Below are 12,007 nucleotides of genomic sequence, written 5' to 3' on the forward strand. Positions count from 1 at the left end.
TGGACCGGGTGCCTCGCTGTCGGTGGAAAGAAAAGAAAGAAAGTAGAACTTCACAGTTAAATACTTCTTTTCATTTGCATTCAAACGCGATTCTAAAAACACATTCTGGTCGGAAGTTGTAAGCTGAAATTAAGGAAGATAGGAAAGTAACTTTTAACTAAAATTAACTGTTAGAAAAATTAAGATAAACCTTACAGGTCAATTACTCTTTATTCACTCAAAATGAGATTAACAGTTGACACCTTTTTTCGGGCGTACAGCTAAGCCTCCTCTTGGGCTTAAAAGTAACAAATAAGACCTAACTAACAACTAACTGAGAGATTTAGCCGAAGTTATCTCAATTCTAAACTAGTTGACTCGTAATCTTAAACTAGCTGACGAACTATCGAAAGCACGTAATACGGCCAAGCGTAACAACAGCTTAGAGAGACGTAGCCCAAAGGCAAACGTGCGCTACTCAGGAATACACACTCTCTCTGTCGGAGTCAATTGAACTTGACTTAAATACTATTCTCTTCCTCATTTGCATCCAACGCGATTCTAAAAACTCATTCTGGTAGGGAGTTCTAAGTTGAAGCGAGATAAGACAGGAAAGGTTCACTAAATTAAAATATATCTTACAGGCTGACCGCTTGTGTTCTGGTGCTCCACCTTTCACGTTTAACGTTCACGTTCACGCCATTCAGGTTTAACATTTTTTAAAGCCTATTTTAGTTCCAATCGTAATGTTGAAGAAGAAGAGATTAATTGTCTCCAATTATTCCGAAGCATATGATAACTATTGGATTCCAAAACCTAAAATTGTATTTTCAATGGAGGCTGCATCTTTGGTATGTATTTCAATAAATCCCGCCCCCAAAATTCTTTGATATAAACTTTTCTGTTGGTAAAATCAATATCTACATACCTAAAGACTTGCGACATTTGTTCTTGACTAGTCATATCAGGAGTCAAATCAAATAAAAGTCCATAATGTGCTTATTTCTTTTGATGTCACTTGCCAGTTTATTTCGAATTGTGGATGCCAGAAAATGAATACATTCATTTTGAGTTTGCAGTGATAGGTATGAGACAGTTCACGGCGCTTTCGTGACATTTTTAAGATGATTCGCTAGCAGTTGATCAAATTGAGCTACAAGTTTAAGCAGAGATAATAAATTTCCGACATTTGTACCATCTTGAAGCGCCAAATTTTCAACATGACCACGTAGACGAAAAATTTATACAAGGGGTGATCAAAAAAAAGTTTACAAGGCAAATGAAAAAGTATTTATTAACAATAGAAACAAAATACAAATGGGAATCAAGAGACACATCTGGCCTTCACTTTTCCACATAGTCGCCAAACGTGTTTAGGCATTTGTCAGAACGTTTGACCAACTTCTTTATCCCGTCTTGGTAGTAATCAGGGCCTTGCTCATTGAGCCATTTCTTGGCAGCTATTTTCACTTCATCGTCTGAGGTGAACCGTGTTCCGGATAAGTATCGCTTCAACTCCGGAAAAATGAAATAGTCACTTGGAGCCAAATCGGGGTTGCATGGGGGATGATTCCAGACCTCCCACTTGAACCTTTGCAGCAATTTCTGAGTCTGGCGAGCTGTGTGGGGCCTGGCATTGTCATGCAGAAGAATAACGCCTTTCCTCAGTAATCCAGGCCGTTTGCGTCGGATGGCTTTACGCAATTTCGTTAAGGTGGCACAATAACGATCGGCCTTAATGGTATGGCCACATTCGAAATACTCGATTACGATAACACCAGTCGTATCCCAGAAAACGGTTGCCATCACTTTACCGGCAGAGGGTGTGACCTTAAACTTCTCCCTCGTCGGTGATCCAGCGTGTTTCCACTCCATCGTGGCTCTTTTGGATGTGGGGGTGAAGTGATGAAGCCATGTTTCATCACCGGTAACGATGCGATCAATGAAGTGTTGGCCGTCTGAATGGTATCGCTGAAGAAATGTGAGGCTGCACATCATTCAAATGGCCTTATGCTCCGCGGACAACGCACGTGGAACCCAGCGGGCACAAACTTTGGAATATTGCAACACATCGCTTACGATACGCTGAACGTTACCATAACTCAGGTCCAACTCTGAGGCAATCTCACGCACGGTTACTCGTCGATCCCTTTGGATGATTTCTTCAACACGTGCCGTGTTGATATCCGTCCTTGAAGAACTTGGAAGGCGGCTCGCTTCCATATCGCGGTTTTCCACATGCTCCCTGCCCGCTTGATAAGAACGACACCATTTCGCTACCTGTTGTCTACTCATTGCTTTGTCCCCGTATACCTCAACGACTTGTCTGTGAATTTCGGATGCGGCCACATTCTTGGCCCGTAAGAATCGAATTACGGCTCGCACCTCTATGCGAGACCACTTTTCTAGACGTCGTGCCATTACTGTCGCTCTTAAGTGTCTGCGTACTGACGCTACTTACTCGTAGAACCGCTGTAGGACAACTAGCGCCATCTGTTAACTACTCTGGGTGAAAATATTCGCTCCACAATTATTACGTTTCAAATGCTTCTGCTTGTAAACCTTTTTTGGATCAACCTTCGTATAATCAGATACTTCATACAAGCTAATATTCGTTGGAATATATTTCGCCATCGTTCTTTTTTGAACTGTACATTTGCTTCTAATGATTCATCAATTCCCGTTTTATTAGTTAATCTTTCTGTTTCTTTCAAAGTTGTAAATGATTTTCGATGATTTGAACTTCTTTCATGACTAATCAGTCTATCTTTTGACATCCATTTATTCAAACCAGATGTCGAAAGATGATTGTGTAGCGGAATTTGATATAATAAATAGCAAGTAACAAAAGCAGTACGTTGCATTATTTTTAATGAATATAATAACCAAGATCGATTAATTTTAGTTACTTCTTCTTCATCACCGACTCGTCCAGAAAAGCAAGATTTTGATATTAGACGATCAACAGATATTGCTACTGCATTTAGACAGGATTCGTTCTGCAGTATACAAAAACCACGAATAATCATTTCTGTGCGTAGTTGGTTCGATATTTTTGGAAGTTTATTACTGAATTTTAAATAAGCAAATAAGCAACAGATTCAGATATCTGTATCGTCAGTGCCGGTTTTTGATATAAACCGGAGAAGCAGTTGAAATGAAAATATTGCCTGTTTCCGGAAGTAAACTGTCTTTTATCTCTGAACGATATGTTCAAAGTTTACAGTAAAAAAGAAATAAAAATAAATAAAGTTTTTATAAAATCAGAAAGTTTTTATTTAAAATGGATAAAATTTTAATGAACTGAAGGGAGAAAAATAATTTATCATGCAGTTTAATGGAAACAAGGTAATAAAAATTCTCCTTATAAAATTCATTTACAATTTTATAGCATGAATAATAAAAGTGTGGAGTGGCCTCGACAATAATACACCAATAATTGGTTATTATAATAATATTTAACAATTATTTGAAGTACTTTGAATGCTTCTGGAGTAATTTCGTTAAGACTGACCCCTGAAAGATATTCGATTGCTTGCATTCGGCTTTTTGAAAATTTTCCGACAGACTTGAATTTTGATGAATGTAGATATTTAAAAAAATAGAAAATAACTGCGATATCTGCACCAGATTTTTAAATAGATTAAAGATAGTTAAATTCCATTATTAGGTTTCGTTATTTAGGCGCTCCGCATTGTTATTTTTCACTGAGGTCTCTGCCATTGAAAATGAGATTGAAAAGGGTATTTGTCCAATGGATATTACAAGCACCAAACCATAAAATATTTAAGAATTTTATAGATCCTAGACCTCGCACATGTGCAAAGTTTTACAGTTCATCAAATTGAACTGGCAACTTTTAAATTTCAAATTGTTAAGGAAAGAACAATAAGCAAGGAACATTAACTAAGGAAAGAACATTAACTAAGGAAAGAACATTAGTTAAGGAAATAAACAGTGTTAACAATTTACTTAAAACTTTGATTGCAGCATAAGTAAAACATATTAGTAATCAAATTATAAATGTTGCCAAAGATAGTTTTTGTGATGTAATTTTATATTTGCAATTTAGAGTAACTATCCCTTAATTAAAAATAATGGCCGTCTTAGAATAAAACCAAATGAAAAAAAAAAAAAAAAAAAAAAAACAAGTTATGCAAAACTATTTCCTGGTAAAAATACGCACGTTTTAAATATACAGGTTAAATACTTAGAAAGAAAACAACAATTAAAAAATTGTTTTTGTTTCTGTTTGTTTAATACCGTAAACTAAGCTGTAAACAACATCGCAGTGCAATATCATGCTAACAAAATGTTTATATAGGTCTTTTTCTTCCAAAGACGACCTTATTTTTTCGGAATATCATTTCCCTCGCTGGGCATTGCTAAATTAGAATTCGGTGAGCAAAACCTGAAATTATATCAAAGGGCTTTCTGCGGAAATAAATTGTAATAGCAATAAGCATTGCCTCCTTTATTTTTAATGATAAACACAATTATTCATTGTTTAGTGCTATATTAGAGCTTCTGAGGAGTAGCATAAAATTGCTGAAAACATTTGTCGAAAATAGGCTGCCGCCTGATCTCCTATAGTACTGAAATCAGATGTATCTGTTCCGCTGTTGAAAGGAGCTGGAGATGACATACCATTTCCTCCCTGAGGCGACTTCTTTAGTAATTCTTGTGTTTGTGGTCTGAGTCTCTGAATAACAATTTTTATTTTTTTTCCTCCTCTTTTTCTTCAAGATCAACAATTTGATCATTTGATGAATCATCATGCTGTATTTTTTGCCCTTAAGACAAATTAGCCTTGAATTTATCTATTTCATTTCTCCTATGTTTTTTATCTTGATCAGCAGTGCCACTTGACCAAGATTTTCAATGGGAATTTCCTCTTGAAGCATTTCTAGGTCTCATATTATCTCGAGACCATCTTCTACCCCTATAAGATTTAAAACTACGTGATCCTTTCAGGGCCTTGTGCTCTACTCCCACTCTGTCGACGGATAGTAGTTCGATCATTCGGATATCTTCTAGGTGAAACTGCACGACTCACAAATCTTCTATGCGAGGTCCTGGGGTCTGATATATATCATTCAGATGACCTACATAAGCCCCTGGAATCTGGTACATAATAATCAGGTGATCTACCTGAAGTCCGCAAATCTGAGACAGTGTTCAGGAGATCTACGTGGCATGGGATTACAATCTGATCGGACTCCTCATTTGTGGTTTTTCAGTATGTCTAGGATATGTAGCTCTGGATGACGGACTACTACGAGAATGGGATCTTGGGGGAGAACCCTAGTAACATTCTTTACAACGTGGTAATGGCAGTATTCTCAATTCTGATCGATGGACAGGAGAGCGAATTCTTATGCTTGTATGATGAGAAAGTTCATTTCTTAGACGAGAATGAGCCCTTCTATGAGATTTTGGTGATTTTTCATGGTTTTTTTAATCCCACATAACCTTTTCCCCTTTTATGACTTGAAATTTTTTCTATGCTACGATCACGCAAAGTAGCACTATGCTTTGATATACTATTTGCGTGCTTTCCATCAATATTTTATTTCAAGCTTTTAGCCTCTTTATGAACACCTTTTCATTTTAATTTACCTCTGTCATTTTCTTTATCATGTTTACAGTGACTTGATATTTCATTATGTGGAACATCTTTTGTACTTGACAAAACAATTCTACTGGTAGCAGTCTTTCTAGTAGTCTAGCCCTCTGAGCGTTATGACCGGGTTTAGGCGGTCAAGAAGGCCTACCTCGAAAGCGTTTCCGACGCTTCTAGGCGGTCAGCGGAAAAGTGTTCGAAAGCGTTACTGACGGTTCTTGGCGGTCAGTGGTGAGGACCTCGAAAGCGCTATGACCGCCGCCCCCCTTATTTCTGGAACCCTGGAGATCTCTAAATGATAACTCTCAGTAGGAGTTTAAGAGGGTTGCTCTTCTTCGTTTTAGACCTCTACGTTTTATCGCCAAGAAAGTGTTTAGACATAAGACAAACTGACGCGAACATTCTTCACTAAATAAAAAAGCAGCATGTAAAAATTTTCCAATACTATCTTTAAACAGATAACATTTTCATAAAATATACTTTAGATTTCAAACTAAATGCTCAGAAATATGCAAAATGCTTGTGATTCAATTAAAAAATAGCATTTCAAAATATTTGCATTATTTAAATAAATTTACTTATGATTATGTAGATGCATAAAACCGGCAAGTTAAAAACTTTTAATTAATTCGCGCGAACCGAATAGTACTGCATCCAGTTAACCTGAATTACATGCAATTACATATAAAGAATAACATTACTTAAGCAATAAGTCAGATAAAAATTAGAAAATCAATAGTCTATTTTAATAAGTTATAATAAGCGTATTCTTGATAGGGGTTTATAAAACACAAACTAATTTAATAGTAAATATAATAATAGCGAATTAATTATTCTTTTTGGAACAATACTCGTCGCTTATACTGGTTTGCTGAAGTTTTGTTCTAATGCATTTTAAATTATCCAATGCTTTTAATGTACATTGATATGAATGTGATTTTTATTAGAAAAAATGTTAATAATTTTGATTTTCTTGTGTGCTCATGCTTTACATCATATATATTACTTTGTTCATTGAAACTACAAGCAGCAACGAAGAGTTGAGTTAAAATTTCCATATTTTGTTACATAAATTATTAAAATACTATACAGCGAAACATCTGAGTTTCCGAAATGTAACCCGCAACTTTTCTAGGAGTTACAAATTTGAATTAAAAAAATAGCAGTAATTAAATAATAAAAACGAAATACTAATAAGAAAAAGCACAATTTTTTTTTTTTTTTTTTTTTTTTTTTTTTTTTTTTTTTTTTTTTTTTTTAATGTTAGTTTAGTTTAGTTTATTGTTTTGGGATATATATTGTTGGCGAATGGGGAAGTTGTCGTTGGCAAATGACACACAATAAAGATAATAAACAAGAATGATCTGTATTATTTATTATTTAAAATGCATATAAATTTCCTCTAAAATAGTATCAGTCTTAGACTGAATGTTGTCTAGACAGCTGCAATGATATTTTAACTTGATTAACATATCAAATACAGTTTCCTTTTTGATAACTTCGTCAGCAATCTGAAGAACCTTTTCGACTCATTAGATCATTTTGCATAAAACTTGGATTAGTCCAATTTAAAAAATATTTAGAATTACCGAAATAATAAAAGCTAACCTTATTTTAATTTCTTTATCAAAGTACTACATTCTTTAGTCAGCGAGAATTGATCATAAAATCTAAGCCTCATGCCCAAGATTCATAGGTCTAAGCAGTAAAAAAAGCTTGTCCCTCTAGAGAAACTCGTCACATATTATTATGGAAAAGATTTTGCAAGACATCATTATTTTAGACAAAACACGACTTTTTAAATTTAATCGCTTGTATTTTAATCAAGTATTTTACCATAACTTTGTTTTCACATATGCAGATGATCGCCGTGTTTTTAACTGCCATAGCTTAAATTAAAGAAATACACATAGCAACTTTAACCATGAACATTTGACTAAATATTGATTGATTTTACATGTATATTAAATGACAGTGATTAAAAAAGAATAGCTGTAGATGTGTAAAAAACCTGTACGTGTAACCTTCTGTATTTCTAAAGGAAAGTTTAAAATGGTTCACAATAACGGATGGCTTTGATCATTCAGTAAAGTCATCGTAGGTACATTCAGTTTCGCAGTTTTGAAGAACTGCAGTAGTTCAGATTTGTCTCATAAGAGTAATTACACCCCTGGGGGACTGCTTTACTTGCGGAACGGAAAAACAAGTTTCTAAACATACGCATACAAAAGACGTACCTTTTCTCACAACATAAATGGCAGATGTGATAATTTGAACCCATGCTTTCAATCAGTTGCTTCCTCCTAACAAAGGTTCCTAGCAAAGTCTTGTACTGTTTTAAATATGCTGTGTTCGAGCACTATGAATGCTTCCATTCATTATTTTTAATTTGAAACAATATTAAGTTGTAATTACTGGTTAAAATGGCTTAAAATAAATTGATACATTATACGAAAGTTTGTAAAAATGAAAACTGGAGTCACTTCCTTTCACATAATTTCTGACTAGCTTTTCCAAACCATTTTAAAGCTTACTCTACAACATACTAGAAAAGTCCACATTTTGTGAAATTCATTTGCTGTTTTTAGTTAGTAGTTTTAATTGGGGTTGTTATGTAAGAAGGCATTTAATCGTTGCTGCTGTGTTACAGTACTTATTTTATTATATAAGTACTTGTAAAGCAGCAATAACGCAAATATTGCTTTATTTGTTAATATTATAATGCCTAGAGGAACTTAAAAAAAGAACGAAAATAATTTTTACCTTTATAATATGTCCTTAAAGGGTTTCCAATGAAAGCATAGATAACTAAGTAGTAACATTAATAACATTATATCAATTAATTTAATAACCGAATATGATAAAAATTTCAAATTCGAAATCCGTCTTTTTACTGAGTACGTTTTTCAGAAAGAAAAATATCTTCAAAACATTTGTGCTGTTAATACACTTTTGGATAACTTCCTGAGGGGAATTCATTGATAATAATAATATATAGAATCCATTAGGTGCTTAAAGCCACGAAACAGGTAAACTTAACAACGCATTCAGCAGGCTCACAGTCATGGCCGGTACGGTTTTTTAAATACGGGAAAACTATGAAGACTATCTACCTAAGAGGAGGGATGCCTTCGTAGAGGATATTCTGAAGAAAGCTTCGCCTGAGATCGAACTCAAACCAGGCCGAACTGGCAGTATTCAGATTCAGAGATCTTAACTGTTCGGCCATTGATGAGGCCTTGAACACAATCATGAATCTCCAAACTTATTCAGCTTAACGTGCTGTTAATTCCATATATTCTCCTCTCTTAAAGACTGAAATTCGAATCGTAGATCTTTCAGTTTACTAATTGCACCTATTACTACTTGCACCACCAGAGGACGCATGGCAAAAACGGGTAAGTCTTTATAAATGTACCAGCACGGCAGCATTATATGATTTGTTGGACATCTTAACTTCGAAAATTATATGGAATGTATTTCCAAATGGATATTATGTTCGATTAGTTTTTAACTTGTTGATTCTAAACTGATTGTCACCTTTTCAATCCAAAAAAATTTCGTATTATATCTAGATGCTATATAAATCATTGTATCTACATACACTAAGTTACGAAATTTAACTTTTACATTAGTCCTACAGCAAGAAATTTCAAAATAGAAAGTGTTCTTCAACTGCAAAGCAGTTGTATGAATATAATAAGTTTCAGAAACTGTATTTATTATGATTTAAGGCTTTAAAATTTTAATATTTATAACAAAGATTTCAGAAGGCGTCTTGGCATTGAAATAATGGAATTCTTAAAAAGTCCTCCAACGAAGGCATCCCCCTTTTAGGCAGATCGCCCTAGAATGCTTTATATTAGTCAAATAAGGGCCCACCAGCGGCCGAGCGGTAAAGTCGCTGAACACTGGTAGTTCGGTCCAAGGTTCGAATCCCGCGAACGGGCTGGCTGCATGGGCGTTTTCGTGGTTTTCCCCATGTGTAACGTGTATACGAGCCAGTTTCCCTTAGAAAGTCCTCCACGAAGGCATCCCTCCTCTTAGGCAGATAGCCCTCGAGGCTTTGCCATAATCACACATACACACATTAGTCAAATAAGCCAAAGCATACTGTTGCTGTAAAAAAAAATATTGTATTTTTCTTACATAATTTCGACTGCAAACGTTATATTTGTTACTACGGAAAGATTTTATTTTTGTGTTAAATTCTGAATGCTTGAATTTTTATAATACACAGAAACAGAGATAACAAGAAAGTAAAAATATATTCATAATTTACTAGGATATATAAACAATATAATCATTGTAAGTATAATCATTGTTTTAACTGAAAACGATGAAACATTCTTGAATCATCTGACTAAGAAGTGGAATGCTTTCGTGGAATATTCTGAACAGAAACTTGGCTCATAATTGTATTTCACACAGAGAAATCCTAAAAAGTTCCTATGTAGCCAGATTGTACGCCATGATTCGAATCCGTATCGAAGGACCAGATTTTGTGGTCTTATCCAGTCACCCATCAGAAAACCCAGTTTCGTAAAAAACTACAAGAATCGAGTCATTAAAGAATTTGCGATTACATTGCTCGGCTAAATAATTTGCATGTCACATAGATTTAAAAATTTAACATAGCACGCAAAGTCACATTTTCCTAAATAGATATGGTCTAGCCAATGGTCGAGCGGTAATATCGTTGAACACTGGTAGTTCAACCCGGACTCAAGTTCTGGCAAACAGGTTGACTGCATGAACGCTTCGGTGATTTTCCTTCTGTGGTTCAATACCAGCCAATTTCCCTTGGGAAGTTCTCCACGAAGACACACTTTCATTAGTAGATAACACTTTCATACTTTGCCGTAATCAAATAAACTAAACTAAACCTAAAACTGTCATATGTTTTGCCGCCTTTTTAAAGGAAGTTTCACATTCAAAATCCCTAACAGTAATGAGATAGCTTTACTTGTTTCATATGCCATACTGACATATTTTACCCGTTCAAATATTCAAGAGGTTAATTATAACTCTCTTTTGGCTGATCATAGAATAGACAGAAACGGATAATAGAATAGATGGAAATAGACGTTAGAAATGGATCTTTACATAGATCTTGTGCAGTTGTTGTGTTTTAACTGACTGCTCATAAATACATTTAGATAACATAACTCTAAGAATATCAAATTTATGTATAGAAATATTGCTTTAGATGAATTATAGAATGAAAGTATTTTCCAGAAAGGCAATTTAAGACGAAAATTATTGTGCGACATTCATTTTAAAACAATACTTTCCTCCTTAAAGTTATAAGGTACTTTCTCCCTCCTTTCTGCATGCCTTCGTGGTATAATGTAGTGTATTCGGCATATATTCGAGAGATTCAAGGTTCGAGTCCCGGCTAGGGCTTTGCTCATTTTTTATGTTTCCTCCACAAATAACCTAATGTTCTACATTTTACGGTTTACCGTTTTTGAGTTATGCGATATACATGAATACAATACGTACGGACACACGTCGCGCTAAAACAAGTCATAAGTTCCAAATATAAAATTTCAGCATTTTATGGTGAAGTTATGCGACATACGTATGTGTAAGCGTCATGATGGAATTAATCAAAATGGAAATTTCCTTTGAAATATGAAAATCGAAATTTTTCGCGATTACAATGCTTTACTTATTTCTCAAAAGTCAAAACGATCTCATAGATAACTAACTACTAATAAATTTATGATGTAATCTAAAGAATTATTTAAATCTAATACTTTAATCTGGAATAAACTTAAAATATTTGAAAATTAAATATAAACATAATATTAAAATAAGTTGCGAATAATTTGTATTCGAAAAATTAGAATGTGAGCGCAAAAATTCTCACAAATTCCCTTTGTATTGTAGGGTTTATATTTATTTTAACTAACATTTATTTTAAGTTTAAACTATCTTTCCTGTCAAGCCTTACTTTCCCCTGGAACTGCCAATGCCAGAATATGTAAATTTGAGTAGAACGCGCAAGCATTCAAATTATCAGCGGAAGTAGTATGATTTAAATAGAAGGAAACGAGTTCGGTGTGAGATTCTTACTTAGCGAGCGCGGAGGTAGTTAGCGAGAATTGAAGAACCCCGCGTTGCGGCCTATGTGCTTGGCTGGAAGTAGTGGTATTCGTTCCAGTGAGCTTCAAGTCTGCTGAATTAGCAGCGGTATTGTAAAACGCGGTGAGTTAATTATTTTAGAGAGCCTCGTAGTTAGAATCTTGTCTTTACTTTCTTTTCAGGTTATTATTTTTATTTGACTGCCAAGTTGGCACAGTCTGTAAGCGTCAAGAGGACGCAATTGTAATTTATTACGTTGAATAAAAAGGGACTTAAACCCTTCACAAGGCTCTATCTTTTATACAAGCTTTCACA

General features: G+C 34.6%; 1 protein-coding gene across 1 annotated transcript; it reads right to left on the minus strand.

Annotated features, from left to right (window-relative positions):
• Positions 1 to 1,977: 1,977 nt before the first annotated feature.
• LOC146992956 (protein GVQW3-like) lies at positions 1,978 to 2,400 on the minus strand. The gene has a single exon (XM_085808829.1). It carries the CDS (start codon positions 2,398 to 2,400, stop codon positions 1,978 to 1,980), a length of 423 nt encoding a protein of 140 aa, XP_085664955.1.
• Positions 2,401 to 12,007: the final 9,607 nt, after the last annotated feature.

The sequence above is a fragment of the Stegodyphus dumicola genome, chromosome X2 (assembly GCF_044657685.1).
Source record: "Stegodyphus dumicola isolate Sdum_Otavi_A_Nest chromosome X2, ASM4465768v1".
Lineage (NCBI taxonomy): Eukaryota > Metazoa > Arthropoda > Arachnida > Araneae > Eresidae > Stegodyphus > Stegodyphus dumicola.